This window comes from Sorex fumeus, unplaced genomic scaffold (genome assembly GCF_029834395.1).
Source record: "Sorex fumeus unplaced genomic scaffold, SorFum_2.1 ptg000044l, whole genome shotgun sequence".
Taxonomy (NCBI): domain Eukaryota; kingdom Metazoa; phylum Chordata; class Mammalia; order Eulipotyphla; family Soricidae; genus Sorex; species Sorex fumeus.
The window spans coordinates 41,051,875-41,070,819 of record NW_026606101.1 but is presented as its reverse complement, the minus strand read 5'-3'; the positions used below and the strand labels follow the sequence as shown (position 1 = coordinate 41,070,819).

General features: G+C 45.0%; 1 protein-coding gene across 1 annotated transcript in view; it reads right to left on the bottom strand.

Moving 5' to 3' along the window:
- The window catches only part of XRN2 (5'-3' exoribonuclease 2), a 90,235-nt gene extending 72,802 nt beyond the window's left edge, over window positions 1–17,433 (bottom strand). Inside the window, exon 1 of the mRNA XM_056121522.1 lies at window positions 17,307–17,433. Within this exon, the coding sequence (XP_055977497.1) occupies window positions 17,307–17,381 (75 nt within the window). The 5' untranslated portion in view covers window positions 17,382–17,433. The remainder of the gene's footprint in view (window positions 1–17,306) is intronic.
- Window positions 17,434–18,945: the final 1,512 nt, after the last annotated feature.

Sequence of the window (18,945 nt, the reverse complement as noted above, 5' to 3'; positions counted from 1 at the left end):
AAACTGATCCTTTTCCAGATAAATGATCATACTGGAGAAGCAACTTCCAACAGAGTAGTGTAAGGAGTTCTCATCACTTGTTCCTCTGGGAAAAAAGACAAGAATTTTGTTAAGAATTAGGGAATTGAGAAAAATTAGGATTTGTAAGGGTCGTGCCTTGCAGGTGGCTGCTCCAGTTCAATCCCTTTCACCACATACACCATCACCCTCCCTCCATCTCAGTACAAACAGGAGTGATCCCTGAGCACTGAGTCAGAGTAAACCCCAAACCATTACCAGGTGTAGCCCAACCATTCATTCTTCCCTCACCCCCAACCTTTGAGTAAGGTTCTGAAGCTAAAAGTAATCTCGTTTAAAAAAATAAATAACTAGCCACTATGAAAATTTCACATTTATTTCCTTTGAATCTGAGCATAAAGTTTAAACCTAAAAACATCCTCTGAACAGATAACAGGTAAAAGAAAAAATCTAGATATTTAATCTTAAGGGCCAGAGAGATGGTATATTGGGCAAAACAGTAACTTTGCATGCAACTGAACCCATTTTAACCTCAGCACCACATGTGGCCCCCAGAATGCCACCAGATTACTTAGCAGTCAGGAGTAAAGGAATCCCTGAGCATTGTCAAGTGTGTTCCCCAAATCCAAAACAAAACAAATCCTAAACACAGAACATACCCAAACCACATCATGAATTTAAATATAAAACCGAAACAGACCAATTACTGCTGAAGAGACCTTGTACATGGCTAACTAGGGTTTATCCTGACATCCCAAAGAGTAGCCCAAGCCCTGCCAGGAATGATACCCAAACACAGAGCCGGTAGTGATCCAAAACATAAAAGCAAATACAAGAAAAACAGTTGTAAAGATAGCTTATCCAATACTGCACTGTGTATTAAAAAAAAGCAGCTAAAAGTAAATATTTTAAGTTCTCATCATAATAACTGGAGTGATAGCACAGGGGGTAAGGCATTTGCCTTGCATGTGGCCGACATGGCCAACCAGAGTTGATTCCTCTGCCCCTCTCGGAGAGCCCTGCAAGCTACCGAAAATATCTTGCCAGTATGGAAAAGTCTGGCAAGTTCCCGTGATGTATTCAATATGCCATAAACAGTAACAACAAGTCTCACAATTTGTTGTGAAATGTTACTGGTGCCCACTTGAGCAAACTGATGAACAACCGAGGATAGTGCTACATAATAACAAAAATTTAATGATACATTTTCAATAGACTATGATAATTCTATTAATATATTCAAATATCAAATCATTGTTTTTAGCAGCACCTTAACATGCTGACCATTCTTCAAAAAAGACAAAGACACATCAACAAAGCAAGAATTGTAGTGAGCAATTGAGAAAAGAACCACGGATCTCTGAAGCCGAGATTATGGGCCAGCCAGTTTGTAGAAAAGAATAATTGAGTAAGAAAGCTAAAAGGGGGCCTTTCTGGGGCTGGAAGGAATAGCAAACATTTATACCAGAAACAAATCAGGGAGAAGAGCTACTGTCTAACTGGACTCCTGTAGAGCAGTTTAAACCCTTGGGCCCTGCTGAAAGCAGACCAATGGGCGTTAACTAGTAGAATTAACTGCTAGGTGTGGCTAGGGCAGCAGCATGCCCCAGAGCATGGCTGTTGCCATGCCCAGTCTGCCCTTCCCTGGAAAGCAGTCATCAGAGGCTTGACACAGTGAGGGAGAAAGAGATTTCACACCAAAAATAATTCAGTTCATCAGTAAGACAATAGCACAGCGGGTAGGGCGTTTGTCTTGCACACAGCCAACCCCGGTTCAATTCCGGGTTTGATTCCTCCACCCCTCGAGCCCACAAGCTACCGAGAGTATCCCGCCCTCACAGCAAAGTCTGGCAAGCTCCCTGTGACATATTCGATATGACAAAAACAGTAACTACGCTGTTTTAATTATTACTGCTTTGTAGTACAGTTTGAAGTTCGGGAGGTTGATTCCTCCCATTTTCTTTTTCCCAAGAATTGCTTTAGCTATTCGTGGGGGCTTATTGTTCCATATAAATTTCAAGAGTGTTTGCTCCATTTCTTTGAAGAATGTCATGGGTATCCTTATAGGGATTGCATTGAATTTATACAATGCTTTCGGTAGTATTGCCATTTTGACAATGTTAAGTCTCCCGACCCATGAGCAGGGGATATCTTTCCATTTCCTCATGTCCTCTTTTATTTCCTGAAGTAGCGTTTTGTAGTTTTCTTTGTACAGGTCCTTTACTTCCTTAGTTAAGCTGATTCCTAGGTACTTGATTTTCTGGGGCACAATTGTGAATGGGATTGTTTTTTTCATGTTGCTTTCTTCTCTCTCACTGTTTGCGTATAGGAAAGCCATGGACTTTTGGGTATTGATTTTATAACCTGCAACTTTACTATACGAGTCTATTGTTTCTAAGAGTTTTTTGGTGGAAGTTATTGGGTTCTCTAAGTAGAGTATCATATCATCTGCGAATAGTGAGAGCTTGATTTCTTCCTTTCCTACCTGAATGCCCTTAATATCTTTTTCCTGCCTAATCGCTATTGCAAGTACTTCCAGTACTATATTGAACAGCAGTGGAGAGAGTGGGCATCCCTGTCTCGTCCCTGATCTTAGAGGGAAGGCTCTCAGTTTTTCCCCATTGAGGATGATGCTTGCTGTAGGCATGGTACTGGAACAAAGGCAGAACTGCAGACCAATGGAACAGGGTTGAATACACTGACATCTCTCCTCAATCATATGCTCATCTAATCTTTGATAAAGGTGCAAGTAATGTGAAGTGGAGTAAGGAAAGCCTCTTTAATAAATTGTGTTGGCATCACTGGACGGCTACATGCAAAAAAATAGGCTCAGAACTCTGCCTAACACCATGTACAAAAGTAAGATCAAAATGGATTAAAGACCTCAACGTCAGACCAGAAACCATAAGGTACATTGAAGATAAAGTTGGCAAAACCCTCCATGACATTGAAGCTAATGGTATCTTCAAAGATGCCACGCCACTGGCCGAGCAAGTGAAAACAGAGATAGATAAATGGGACTATCTTAAACTAAGAAGCTTCTGCACCTCCAAAGAAACAGTGACCAAAATACAAAGACAGTCTACAGAATGGGAAAGGATATTCACTGAATACACATCTGACAAGGGGTTGATATCCAGGATATACAAAATACTGGTTAAACTCCACAAGAAGAAAACATCCAACCCCATCCAAAAATGGGGCAATGAAATGAACAGAAACTTTCTCAAAGAAGAAATCCGAATGGCAAAAAAGCACATGAGAAAATGCTCTACATCATTAATCATCAGGGAGATGCAGATCAAAACCACAATGAGATACCATCTCACACCTCAGAGACTGGCCCAAATTCAAAAGAACAAAAGCAACCGATGCTGGCGTGGATGTGGCGAGAAAGGGACACTCCTTCACTGTTGGTGGGAATGTCCACTGGTTCAGCCCTTCTGGAAAACAGTATGGACGATTCTCAAAAAATTAGAAATTGAGCTCCCATTTGACCCAGCAATACCACTCCTGGGAATATATCCCAGAGAGGCAAAAATGTATAGTCGAAGTGACATCTGCACTTGTTTGTTCATTGCAGCCCTCTTTACAATAGCCAGAAACTGGAAGAAACCTGAATGCCCAAGAACAGATGACTGGTTAAAGAAACTTTGGTACATCTACACAATGGAGTACTATGTAGCTCTTAGAAAAGATGAAGTCATGAAATTTACATACAAGTGGTACAATATGGAAAGTATCATGCTAAGCGAAATGAGTCAGAAAGAGAGGGATAGACATAGAAAGATTGCATTCATCTGGGGGATATAAAGTAACAAAGTATGAGATTAATACCCAAGAATAGCTGAGATCAGCACCAGGAGGATTACTCCATAACTTAGAGGCCAGCCGGGTATCCTAGAGGAAAGGGCTATTCAGATAGAGAAGGGAGCACCAAACAAAGGATGTTTGGAGGATCCTCCCAGGAGGGGAGATGCATGTCGAAAGTAGACTATGGACTGAACATGTTTGCCACTCAATGCCTCTTTTGCAGACCACAACACCCAAAAGGAGAGAGAGAACACAGGGGATTGCCCTGCCACAGAGACGGGGGGATGGGGGGATGGAGGTGGGAGGGATATTATCCATGGTGGTGGAAAATGGGCACTGGTGGAGGGATGGGTATCTGATCATTGTATAATTGAAACCAAAGCACAAAAAATTGTAAATCTACAACTTTAAAAAAAATAAAATAAAATAAAGGGGGAAAAAAAATATTCAAAAAAAAAAAAAAAAAAAACAGTAACTACAAGACTCACTTCAAATATCAAATCATTACTGGTGCCCGCTCGAACAAATCGATGAATAATGGGAGGACAGTGCTACAGTGCAGCAAGACAGAAGTCTTAGAAGGATTTGGGAGAGGGGGACCACAGAAGAAAACACCATCAGGCATGCATAAAAAACAGTACAGTATTACCTGTATAACAGGCATGCAGAAAAACGGTACAGTATTACCCTGCGTATACAAGGGTAAAGGTAAAGGTAAAGGCCCTCCCGTTGATCGTCGATTTGCTCGAGCGGGCCCAGTAACGTCTCCATTGGAGACTTTGTTGTTACTGTGTCTGGCATATCGAATACTCTCGGTAGCTTGCCGGGCTATCCGAGAGGGGCGGAGGAATCGAACTCGGGTCGGCCATGTTGGCCGCTTGTAAGGCGAACGCCCTACCCGCTGTGCTATCGCTCCAGCCCGACCCGAGTTCGATACAAGGGTAAGATAGGTAAAAGATACTGCTTGTCAGGATTCAGTAACAGATTTTATGATAAGTTAATTAGGCTCACAGAAACTAAAAAGTACTAGTTAAGAAAATAAAGGAAGTTGAAGACATTTTGTCATCAAAGCTAAATTTTACTTTGTCTACAACTGTACCTCATGCTGTTTCACTAAAAAAAATTTTGAAAAATGGCAACTCTAGAATTTACAGGTATAGTGACTAATGCAGGAGATACATGTACAGGGGTGAAGTTTCTCGCCTGCACATAGCTTCATCCCCCACTCCACATGCTGGTCCCCCACGCATCACCAGTAGTGATCCCTGGTAAGCCCTGAGCTCTGCTGGCACTGACCCCCCCAAAATAAACAAACAAAAAAAGTAAATTTCACCAGAATTCTGGGACTGCAGATAGTTCATCTGGTAGGGTGCCTGTCTTAACTGTGACCAACCTGGGTTCAACTCCCAGAACCCCAGACAGTCCTGCCAGAAGTGATCCCTGAGCAGCACCAGGAGTAAACCCTAAGCAGAACCAGTTTACTCTCTTCCCTCCACAAAAAGCTTCAAGCAAAGGGTAGGAAATAGTACAGAGCTAAAGTAAAGGCACATGCCTTGCATGTAGACAAAGCTGGTTTGATCCCTAGCACCACATGCCCCCATTTCCCTGATCCCACCTCCAGGAACTGCCCTGCTGACCCAAGTCATTGCCAGCACAGGTACAGCATCCACTGAACCACCTGAGTCTGGTGAGAGACCTGAGCCTCCAGGGCACCACTGAGGAGCAATCCCCCCCACCCAAAAAAACTCAAATAAGTGATGATCAAAAACTCACTTTTACTGAAAACCACCTACACATGCAAGAAGCTTTAAGAACTCCCAAGTAAGATAAGATAAATAATACAAAAGATAATACATAAATAGAACCATCATAATAAAAATGTTGAAGGTAAAAGGAGAAAATTTCCAAAGGAACTAAGAAGTCACCAGGAAACCTAAAAAAGATTAAAAGCTAGCTTCTGTTAAGTAGTCAGATTAGCTTCTGTTAGGTAGTTAGAGAGCCAATGGGATGGGTACAATCACAAGTCTCAATTTAGGGTGAGGGGTTGGTTGGAGAGGCCCTTGAGAAGAAGGCACCTTGGTGGTGGGTGGGGTGGTATTAGAATGTTGTATATCTGAAGCTCTGTCATTAACAGTATTGTAGATTACAATGCCTCCCAAAAAAGGGGAAAAACATTTTGCCAGGTTAAAAAAAAAACAGTGAATTTGTTGTTAGCAGAACTAAATTACAAGAAAAATTATACAGGGTAGCTCTTTTAGTTAGAAGCAAGTGACTTCAATAAAAGGATACATACTGTAATCTTCCCTCCCACCCTTAGTTTATTTTAGAAATATTTGCATAAAATATGCTATTGGTCTTGTAACAGAATTAATTACAAGTGTAATGTATTTCCCAGTAACAGTTCCAGAAAAGAATTGGGTGGATGAAATGAACCAAGGGTATGATGACATATGCTGCATAATGAAGATGCATTTTGAGTTTATAACAATGGCATACTATGTACTATAATGTGATACAGTACCGTAGGTAGGGTGCTTGCCTTGCTCCTGCCAACCTGGGTTGGATTCCTGACAGCCTGTGTTGTCCACCAAACCTTGCCAGGAGTGTTCCCTGAGCATAGCTGACTGCGGCCCGAAAACAAAACATAGAAACCAACCAACAAAAAATGCCAATATCATGAAAAGGGGAAAGTGGGGGCCCCTGGGAAATAAAAATGCAGTGGTAAAACATAGCCTTGCATTGACATTCACATCTGATACTAAAGAATCCAGTCAAAACCAGAGATAGTCAGTCTGGACTTTAAGGTGCCAGAGGCCCGAGAGGGCTCACGAGGCTGGTACATGTTCTGCACACAGGAGCACCAGGCCTGCAGCAGCAACTCGGTGAGTAAGCCGAGTTGCTGCAGGTGTGATTACCCACCTCCCCCAAGGAAAGACACAGGGCTTCTCACACGTGCTTCAGCGGCAATGTGTGAACCTTCGGGAGGTCACAAGTTTGGGTGTGCCACCTGTGGCACCACAAAGTCTATAGAATTTCCAGCAACTCACAATTAAGTGTGCCACCGCTGGACATGGCAACAACACAGGGAGAAAATACGAAACTAGCCTGGGGAGACAACTCAACGAGGTGGGAATGGGTACACAGCAAGGGAGAGACCTCCAGCACTATGCCTGGGAGGGAGGGAGGGAGGGAGGGAGGGAGGGAAAAAAGTACGATCAAGGGACACTTGAAATTCAAAGACACAATGTGCTATACAAATGTTCTATACCTACAAGAAAGTATGTCCAGTTTTAGCCACTGGGAAAAGACAAATCAAAACCCCAAGGAAATACCACTTCTTACTGTTGGGAGGTTAAACTTAAAGGGGGTTAAAGTCAGCAAGCATCTGCTAAGAATGTAAAAAACTGAAAACTAGCAACACTGATAGAGGGAAAACAAAATGCAGCTACTTTGGAAAATAGTTTAGCAATTTCTCAACTAAACACAGAAGTACTACATAATTAATAGTAACACTTGAAAATACTATGGTAGGGACTGGAGAGGTAGCACATAGATAAAGGTACCTGCCTTACAGGAGGCTGACTAAAGTTCAATACCTGGCACTCCAAGCACAACAAGGAGTGATCCCTGAGCACTGAGCCAAGAGAGGGCCCTGAGCATTGTCGGATATAGCCCCAAAACCCAACTGAAGATAAAAGAATGAAAACCATATCTACACAGAAACTATACATAACTCAAAATTTAGAAATAACCCAAATGTGTATCAACACACACAAAAAAACACAGTAGTCATAAAATATTTGGACATTTAAAAATACTGATGTTTAATACTGATATTTAATACTGATGTTTAATACTGATGTTTAAATACTGATGTTTAAAAAGTTAGTCAAAAAATGTGCATGGAAGAGTAGACTAGAGACTGTTAGTGATGGGCAGACTGCACACATTTGAGAAACGTGAAAAACCATAGCTTTTAAGTAGGTGAATTATATGCTGTGTGAATTAGGGGTCAATATAGCTGCCTGAGTGTAATAGCCATTCAAGTCTTGCTTGGGTCTTTGTCAATCATTTAAGCTTTCAGCATCAAATTTCATCACATAACTGGTATTCCCTAGATGTTTGCTGAATAAACATGTTTGTAAAGTGGGAGAGAGAAAAAAGCAAGTAATAATGTTCACTTTAGGACTTTTTTTTTAATACCTAACACTTGGTTATGGGGCTGTCCTTAAATATTTAGATTCCTGATACTATTTTTCTAATCACAAACAGCTTGAATTTGTCAAATTTTTTCTGGCATCTACTAATTCTTCCTCATTTAACCTTAATATGATTAAAGGCACACGTCATTACTTGAATGCTAAACTAACCTTGCCTTTTCAAAGAAAATCTAATTTTTCATGTAGTAACTTTTTATTTACACTGCTTAATTTAAACTTGCTAACATCCCATTTAGAATTTTTATATAATGCTTACAAGTGAGATTGATCTTAATATTTTTCCTGTACTATTTGCCAAATTTGAATGTCAAATTTATACCAGGTTCACAGACTGAGTAGAAAAATTTCTTCTTCGGTATATCCCAAAAGCATTAAAAACAATGTATTCATTAAAGCTTGGTCTTATAAAGATCATAGGAGACAGGCTCAAAATGCAAAAACTGAGGAAAGCAGAAAGCAGGAAAGGGGTCCACCAATGCCCCTTGTCAATATTACTCCTCCTTAATATTATTAAAATTAATAATATTAATTAAGGTCCTCCTGTTGTTCATCGATTTTCTCGAGGGGGCCCAATAACGTCTCCATTGGAGACTTTGTTGTTACTGTGTCTGCCATATCGAATACGTCACAGGTAGCTTGCCAGGCTTTGCCGTGCAGGCGAGATACTCTCGGTAGCTTGCTGGGCTCTCCGAGAGGGGCAGAGGAATCGAACTCGGGTCGGCCATGTTGGCTGCGTCCAAGGCAAACACTCTACCTGCTGTGCTATCTCTCCAGGCCTATGAATTTATTAATATTAATAAATAATAAATTTATTAGAATTTATAATTCTGATAAATTAGAACTGTGTTCATAATTTATTTTTTAAAGGCAGGGAAGGCAGACAGAAACCTCAACGGGCTGAGAACACTCTGCAGAGCAGACTTGGGTTTCATCCACAGGTTCCCCCGAGCACCACTAGAAGCATCCCCTGTGCAGAGCTGGAAGTAGGACCCCAAGCACCTCCAAGTATCACCAAAATAAAAGTTCTCTAGAACCCGAGCAACTGTACAGCACGTACAGCACTTGCTTTGCATACAGACAATCTGGGTTTGATTCTTGACAACCCATATGTTCCACTGAGCACCACCTGGAGTGATCCCTGAGTGCAGAGCCAGGAGAAAGCCCTGAGCACTGTTGAGTGTGGCCTATCTGCCCCGCCCCTAAATTAACCAATAAACAAAACTGTTCTGTCCCCTGCGAGGACAGCCTGGCTGTCCTCTGGAGGGGGGGGGGGGGGGTTTGAGTTTCCCTCCCTGCCCCGAGCAGAGCCCCGGCAGCCGAAGACCTCCAGAACCTGCCACAACCATGCAAGACCATTCTCCACACACATGAAGGTACTGGCAGAGAGGAACAAAGGCATGCAGGTCCCGGGGCTGAGATCTCCAAGCCTGCTCGGATCTGGACTGAGCATCCTCCACCCTCCAGTAGGCAGGGGTCACACCCACCAATTAGCCCCCTGGCACCGTGTAATCCCATCAACTGCCAAGACCCAGAGACTATAAAAACCCAGCTCCCGGAAGCGCGTGGGACATCTTATCTCATTCTTACTTTGGACAACCTGGCAGGCTACCGAATGTAACCTGCCCACATGGCAGAGTCTGGCAAACTCCCCGTGGCGTACCCAATATGCCAAAAACCAGTAACAATGATGGGTCTCATTCTCCTAACCCTGAAAGAGCCTTGAATATGGCACTTTTTAAAATCTCAGGGCTAGGGCGAAGGAGCCATTACTGGTGCCTGCTTGAGGCAATCTACAAACAACAGGATGATTGCGAAACAAAATTTACAAGGGGGGGGGGAGCAAGGAGAAAGCTAGTTAGGAAACTTGATTTTACTTATGAATACAATAGCACCGTAGCACTGTCCTCCCATTGTTCATTGATTTGCTCCAGCGAGCACCAGTAATGACTCACAACAAATTGTGAGACTTATTGTTACTGTTTTTTTGGCATATCGAATACGTCACAGGGAGCTTGCGACGCTTTGCCATGCAGGGCAGAGGAATCGAACACGGATCATCCTTGTGCAAGGGAAACACCTTACCCACTGTGCTATCACTCCAGCTGATGAATACAGTAAAAATACAATTTTACAGGGGTATGGTATAGCCAACGGTCAACCTGCACCTGTGGGGCAAGTACATCAGCAGCCTGATGTTGCCTTCAGGCTTCCTGATGCCACAAAATTGCTGCTGTGCCTTTGGCCAGACCCCAACAACTTGGGGACAAGTTTACCAAGAAATTAAATGGCCAAAAGTTAGGTATGTGGGAGTTACACCCACAAACCACCTCCAGCTCAGCTACACAAGCTCACTCAGAGTTGGGATGGCATACCTCCCCCACTTCCCAATACACATGGAAGAACTGGCAGTCACCCCCAGGAACCAACTCCAGCGCCACCCTGTAAGCTCTACTATTGGCCTTGCCTCAGAGACCCCTAAATAAACCTCAAAAGAGATCGATCAAAAGCCACAGTTAAGCTCGGACCTGACCAGAGTAAATTGGAAGGGGCAGGTTGGCCTGTGCCCACTTAATTCCACAATCTAAAATTGCCACCATACCCCAAGCTTGACTCCACCGTCTCAGGATGGACCTCACCAAGATATAATCTCCTGAAAATTTTGTAATGTGGATCTTAGCACACCAGCAGCCCTGGCTCATAGACAGAGAGGCAAGTCCCGATCATGCCCACAATTTGCCTCCAGGTGCCATCTTTGCACACCAACGGCCCTTGTTCAGAAACAAAGCAGCAAGTCCCAGAAGATACCACAGTGCTGGAGATTTCTCCAGGCCCCAAACCGAGTCAATTATTACCGAGGCACCCCAAGTGGAGCAGGTGCAGTCTCCCCCCCCTACTCCAGATGAAATCCTGGTGACCTAGAGCTTCCACAAGCAAGGCCCATGTATACGGGTTCAGGACTAAATCTCCAGGCCACATGGTGGTAGAGGACCAGGGCTGTCCCTCCTCAGGTTCCCACCTGCCCAGCAGACTGGCAGTCATACCCACAATTTGCTTCCGGATGCCATTTTAGCACACCAATAGCCCTGGCCCAGAAACTCCCAATTGAATCCCAAAATGGATTAATGCCATACAGAGATGTCTCTGGAACCCAACCATTTACAATCTAGAAATTTACATTTACAATCGTGGCCATGTGAGCTCTCGTGATATTCGAAATGAGCTATGGAAAATATATTACCTAGAGTCTGCCCCTGGCAGGTAGGATTGAATGGTGGTGGGAAAATTCGAACAAAATTAATGCCCAAAATTAGAGAGAGAGTGTACTGGGGAAATTGTCTGCCTTGGAGGCAGAGTAAGGCCTGCGATATGTGTGTGTGTGTGTGTGTGGGGGGGGGGGGTGATACTTGGAACATTGGTGGTGGAAAATGTGCACTGGTGGAGGGATGAATGTTCCATCATTGTATGGCTGAATCTCAAACATGAAAGCTTTGTAACTCTACCTCACTGTGATACAATAAAAAAAAAAGAGTAATGTGGAGTTCATGCCCAATTCAAACAGCTTAATCAATGGCTGAGCAAACAGCAGTACTCCTACATTATTTAAAAAAAAAATTACAAAAAAAAAGAATACAATTTTACACTAACAATGTTACCAGTTATTATTATTCCCAGTTTTATCTGGACAAATGAACTACAAAAACTGGATGAAAAAACTCTGAAATATGAAATGCATCTGTACACCAGATACATATTTGAAGTACTTAATATATTTAATACTCATGTGGCACACATTCAGTTGATATAACTATTCAGCCACTTTCAATTGGCTGCCAACCTGAGCACAACTGAATTGGGGGATGGAGAGGGAGACGGGTACATTGGTGATAGGTGTGGTGTTAAAATTATGACCATGAGCATTATTTGTAGTATTACAAGCCAAAAAATTTAAAATTTTAAAAGATCCTTTCTGAATACAATGAAAAAATACTCCAGCTGTACCTTCCCGATAAAAATACTGAATACCCTGAACAAACACGAGGACCTCTTAGCACCTGTGCTGCAAACTGTAATGCACAAAAGGTGCCTGCCTCAGGGGAAGGAAGGGAGAAGAGAGGTTGGGTGGGTGATGGGAGGGAAACTGGGGACACTGGTGGTGGGAAATGCACACTGGTGGAAGGACGGGTGCTGAACACTGTATGACTGAAACCAAATCATTAACAGTTTTGTAATGGTCTATCTCACCGTGATTCAATTTAAAAAAAAAAAAAAAGAAAAATCCCACCAACCATACAATTATACCATTTCACTTCTAGACATTTTCTCTAAAGTGAATCAAAGAATATGCTAAACACAAAGGCTATTACACAAAGCTATCTCTGTAATAATAACCAAAAACAGGAAGGAGTGCAAAGATTCACCAATCAGGTAAATGAACAAATGAAACCCAATATATACAAAACACATAATGCTACTCAAAATGGGAGGGAAGAATTTCTGATTTATTAACAATATGGATGTAGTTTAAAACTTTCTGAATAGAAGAAGCTATATAAGGTAAAACAGGTGTAGATTGTGTATCTCAATGGAACTGTAGCACTGTCCTCCCACTGTTCATCGATTTGCTTGAGCGGGCACGAGTAACATCTCACAACAAATTGTGAGACTTGTTGTTATTGTTTTTGGCATATCGAATACGTCATGGAGCTTGCCAGGCTTTGTCATGCGGGTGAGATGCTCTCAGTAACTTGCAGGCTCTCCAAGAGGGGCGGAGGAATCGAACCTGGGTCAGCTGCATGCAAGGCAAACGCCCTACCCGCTGTGCTATGGCTCCAGCCCGTAGATTGTGTTTAATTTTATAAAATGGCAAAAAATTAAAACATCTGAAATAAATGTCAAAGAAAAAAAAATCCATGGTTTCAGGGAGCCATATACTTTTTTTGTTCTGTTTTTTAGATGTAGGAGTACTGTTATTTATTCATTCAGCCACTGATTAAGCCTGACTGAAGCAGCATGAGCTCCACATTGCTTTTTTAATTTTTTATTGACTATCCATAGAGATAGACCATTACAAAGCTGTTCATGATTGGATTTCAGTCATACAATAATGATGCAGCATCCATCCCTGCACCAGGGTACCCAGTTTCCCTCCCACCATCCACCAACATTCTTTTGTGCATTATGGTTTGCAATGCAGGTGCTAAGAGGTCATGGTGTTTGTTCAGGGCCATTCAGTACTTTTATGGGGATGGTAAGGGTAGAGTAGTTTTTCAATTGGGTGCCAGCTTTGGGTTGTGGACATGTCTGCCGAGGCTTCCAAAAGTACAGGGAGGCGGGCGAAGGTAGCTCATCCCGGCCTTAGGACTGGAGATTTCAGTCACAAAACCCGCATACCCAAATTTTCAGCAGATTCTATCTCTGAAAGGTCCCTCCTGAGACTATGAAGTCAGGCCGGCAGCATGGCAGTGCTTTGGAAGTCACAGACTTGAATGTAATCCGGGGGCCAGAGTGATAGTATAGCACAAAAGGAAAAGGAGAGAAAGCAAGAAGGAAAGTGGGGTGGGGGTGGGGGGCTGGGGAGGCATTGGTGGTGAGAAATGTGCACTGGGAGGGATAGGTGCTGGATCACTGTATGACTGAAACCCAATCATGAACAGCTTTGTAATGGTCTATCTCACGAATATTCAATTTTAAAAAGTTAAAAAAAATGTGGAGTTCATGCCCAATTCAATCAGCTTAATCAATGGCTGAATAAATAGCAGTACTCCAAAATTAAAAAAAAAAAAACCACCAATCTAGGTGGACTATTATCCAGTTCAGAGGCAGCCAGAAAAAGTCTAGGGGGTGGTGGGTGGTGGTAAGTGTTAATGCTTCCAAGAACAGAACTGGAAAAAATAAGGGTACAGAGGCAGAGGGAGCCAATCCCAATCAAAATTTAGTTTATACGAAAAGGAATTCTTTAAGTACACAACTGTGAAAGTTGACACTACCAAGGAAAAAGATCCTCACGTATTTCCAAGGGCCAGAGTAATTCCAGTGGGGAGTGAGTGCTTGCCTTCCATACCACTGACTGGAGTTCGATCCCTGGCACCTCATGTGTTCCCCAAGCCACCGAAAAGTCAGAAAGAAAAATAGGCCAACTGTCAAAGAACGAGAGCAAACTCAGAAATTAAGTATAAAGTCTTCCTGGTTTTGACACTGTCTCTAATATTTACTAGTAAAGTGATTTGAAATCATCACTTAATTCCCTCGGTGCTTCATATTTCTCATGGGTAATAATTACAACAATAAGCAGCTGCAGTCATGTGGTTAATTTAGGAGAATATAAATTCATTGCTAAAATGCACAAAGCAAGTCTGTGTTATGTTATAGTTAAATAAATCATATTTACCCCCAACTTCTTATCAAGAATACTCAATGACAAAGGAAAACAACTATCAATGTTGTGACAGAAACTAATTTTCAACCTCAAGCTCTATGCTAATAAGACTGCTTCAGTGTGTACAAAAGTAGACTGAATTCAGAAAACTCACACCCCACATCAATCTATATCTCTCTGGCAGAGCCAGGGATTAAACAAGTCTCCCGCATGCAAGGTATGTGTTTACTCTCTTGGCTATACAAAGCATTTCTTTGTAACACAAATAGTATTAAGAACCAAGAAAGGGCTTACTAACCAAAAAGCATGATGATCCTCAAATCAGAGTCTCCCATTAGAGGTAGGATGTGGCAGCAATAAAAATAAAAGACCTCAAAAGAAAGTCTTTTAGAAGAGAACCTGGTATTTCTCCTGTTGATATAATAGTTTGGATGTGGAATGATATTGAGAAAGGTCTTGTCCTCCCCCTAGTCATCCCCCCAAAGACAAAGGCAGCATAAGAAAAGAGGGTGAGCAATAGTACAGTTAAAGGCTAAAGCAACTGCCTTGCAGGCAGATGACCCCAGTTCAATCCCCAAACTCCAACACTACAACCCCCCCCTCAAAAAAAATGAAACAAGCACAACATGTAACCTGAATTTTCACAACATAATAATCAACACCATCTTTTCCCATCTTTTAAAACAAAGCCAGTATACCAGAGCCCTTACAACATAAACGAACATGAACATGACAAAAGCTGTACTTGACAAGGCTCAGGATGAAGAATATGGGTGCTAGGGATAGAAAAATACCTAAGCTACCTTACAAGAGATGGAATTAAAAAAGGTATACTTCCCTGAGCATCGCTGGTTGTGACCAAAAACAAATATAATTTAAAAAGGCATATTAATGTTCTAACCATTATCCTAAGAACAAAAATAGTGAAGATTTACTATTAGTAGAGGTCTATTTAAGAGACTAAATCCTCTTCTATCATATTAATCTTAATATACAATGTCAAACCAATAATTCATATTTATACATGTGACTCAGTTCTCCAAAGAGTGAAAAATGGGACAAAAAAAAGTCTGATGAAAGTTTCAAAAACAAGGAAATAATGCAATGCCTCTTCTGCTTACCTAAGCAAAGAAACAAAAATATCGTCCTGATGTTTATTGTAGCTTACACAGCTAGAATACAGAAGCAAACAGAGCACCAACCAAAAGACAATGGGCAAAGATGTAATGTAGTGTTCAGCTTAAAAAAAAAGTTTTCTATTTGCAACAAACTGGAAGGCACACTTAGGAATTACGCAAAGAGAAATGAATCATAAAGAAAAAAAACAAGCACAGGATGAATTCATCAGTGTCTGCAACAGGGTATTCAATCAACAACCAGAGAAAACTAGAAAAATGACAGTCCTGAACAATTAGGTATGAGATACCAATTGAACCTGCAATTCCACTTCTAGGAATATATCCTACGGGCCCAAAGGCAAAATGGAGAAAAGACATATACACCTCTAGTACCTTGAGGCACTATCCACAACATCCAAAGTCTGGAAACAACCCAAGTGTCTAAGAATAATGACTGGATAAAGAAACTCCTACATACACACAACGGGATATTATTCGGCCGTAAGCAAAGCCAAAACCAAGCAATCCACTGCTACATGGATGCATGTGGAAAGTATCCCTAAATTAGGGGGTGAGAGAAGGACACGGAATGATCTCTCTCAAATGCAGGCCACAAAGAAACAGAATGGGAGAACAATGAAGTCCAGAGACAATGGAACCCAAGAACAGGAGAACTAACTGGTCCTCGACAGGAAGGGGGGGGGGTAGGTGGGGGGAGGGGGGTTGGGGATCAGGAGGGAGGGGCCACTGCTGCGCGGAGGGGGAGGCTCTGCTGAGCGCGCACGGTGTGGGAGCTACCCACCGTACCCACCCACCGCGCTGTAGACACCGGACAAAAACACTCAGAAAAAACGTCAAAGGAGACAGACTGGTGCGTAGGAGGCAAAGGATGTGGCACAGGCCGAGGGAAGCGGACCTCGGCCAAGGATCAGTGCAGAGACATCAGTGCAGAGACACTGTAACCCTGAAGCCCGGCCACGCGTAACTCTGTCACTTTGCGGTGACTAAATCAGCAAGAAAGAAGCAGGCACATCCGTGGCCGTCAGGTCCGTGAATCCAGGTTTCTCGGTGGCGCGGGAGGGGGAGGGACGAGAGCTCAGGGTGCGCTCACACTCACACACACACGCACACGCACACGAATGACACGCGGCAGCCAGCCGGCAAGCGCTCAAGCGTCTGCAGAGACCCCGGAAATTCCAATGAGCGCCTCATCCGGAGGAGCCCGAAGGGGCGCCCGGGAAACCTCTGGGGAGGCGTTCCCGGGACGCGCCCACCTCCCCGGGCGCAGCTGCCCCGCGCCGGGGAGGGGGTGGGAGTGGGGGCGCGCTCGGCGGGACGCTCGGCCCGCAGGCGGGGCCGCGGGGAGCAGCACAGAGCGGGCAGGCTCCGGGCCGCGGAAAAAGGCCGCGCGGAGGAGGCGCGGGGAGAGGCCACGGGGAAAGGCGCGAAAGAAGCCCGGGAGAGAGGCGCGAGAGGCCGCGGGGAAAGGCGCGGGAAGAGGCCGCGGGGAAAGGCGCGGGAAGAGGCCGCGGGGAAAGGCGCGGGAAGAGGCCGCGGGAAGAGGCGGGAGTGGCCGCAGGGAAAGGCGCAGGAGAGAGGCGAGGAGAGGCCACGGGAAGAGGCCCGGGGAGAGGGAGAGGCGCGGGAGAGGCCGCAGGACAGGCCCGGGAGAGGCCTCCGCCCGCCCCGTCCCTCCGCGGAGGCCGCCGTCCGCGCGGGCCGGACCCGCTGCGAGCGCAGCGTGGACGTGGCGTCGCTCACCTTCTCCTCCACGCAGTTGACGACGATGGCCGGGTACTTGCGGCTGAGCCAGCGGAAGAAGGCCGGGACCCCCATGGCGCCGGCGCAGGCGGCCCGACAACGCGCGGACCCCGGGAGCGGCGGCCGGCACTGCCGCTTCCTCCCACGTGCTCCTGGCGGCGGGAAATGACGTCATAGCGACGCCGCGGGGGCCGCCGGGAAGCCCCGCGCTCGGGGTGCGGAGGCCCAGTCCCTCGCAAGCCCCAGGCCCGGCCCGCTGCAGTTCCCGGAGCCCCGAGCCCCGGTCGTTCCACGCGCCGGATCGTGCAGTCGGTGCGCTGGGGCCCGCGGACGGGTGTATCCATGTGTCTTGCACGGTGGGGACTGCTGAGCCGAGCGGCCCCTTCGCGCGCCCTCCCGCCGGCTGTGAGCACTGCAGTCCGAGAGGAGCGCGCCCGCCGGAGGGGAGCAGTGTCGGGCTGTCCGGAGGGGAGCGAGGGGGGGCGAGGGGAGGCAGTCCGTTCGGGCCTCCGGGGCCGCGGGGAGAGTGACCGAGCACTCGCTTTTTCATGGAGCTTGTCTTTCAGTCCTAGCATCAGGATCCTCTGCCCTTGCACAGTACATTATCCTTCCTTTCCTCCGGTGTGAAGGAGGAGGCGTGCACTCAGTAGCCCGGAGGGAGCTCCGGACCCCCTGGGCCTCGGTCACTTTTGCCCTGAAGGCTCGGACCGCCCTGGGCCTGGGTTACTCAGCCCTGAAGGCTCCGACCCCCTGGGCCTGGGCCACTCTTAGCCCTGAAATCCCCGAACCCCCTGGACCTGGGCCTCTCTTAGCCCTGAAATCCCCGAACCCCCGGACCTGAGCCTCTCAGCCCTGAAGGCCCCGACTCCCTGGGGCCTTGGTCACTCTTGGCCCTGAAGGCTGCCTCAGGAGGCCTCCACATGCTTCTCTGTGCCACCTGAACTGCAATATTCTCATGCCCCGCTCAGACCTAATGTCTCTATTTAATTCAAGAACTATATAATCTTTTCCTGAAGGGCAGCAAAAATGATTTCAAGTGTTCTTCCTATGCTGAAAGTTTCATTTCTTTCAGAAACAGCGTCCTTAAGCGTTTGGTTCTGCAGTGTGTTGTTCCTTATGTCATAGGAAGTTGATAGAGAGAAGAGCTGGGCAGGCTGATTGAGCCTTTCAGAGTTCTTCCTGGCAGTTTTGGACTCGTAACAGTAGAAAAGTAAGGCAGCCCCAGAGGGTTGGAGTCTAGGAGCTCAGGACTGAGACTGGTGCCAGTTTGCAGTCACGGCAGTTTTAGTAAACTTGTCCTTTGACTTGTGAGCCAGTAGATTTTCCTTTTGCCATAATGGTGGCTTGTTCTAAGTTTCTGTCCCTTTGAAGAAAAGAGCCCAAACAAATGCTTAACAAAAATTAGCCCACAGCTAATTTTCCAGAGCGCTAAACTTGTTTTTGTATAAAAGTCTAGAGGTTTTGACCCTCAGAAGGAGAATGAAAGGAAAGGGACCCTCAAGGGTGTCAGGATAGGAGCCAAGCGTTACTGGGCCTTCCCCAGCCCAGTACTTCAGTAAAGTCTAGCAGTCTCCAGCTTAGTGTAGTTTTATGGTTGTAGAAATGAAGAAAGACCATGTTGAGATGTCTGTCATCTGTC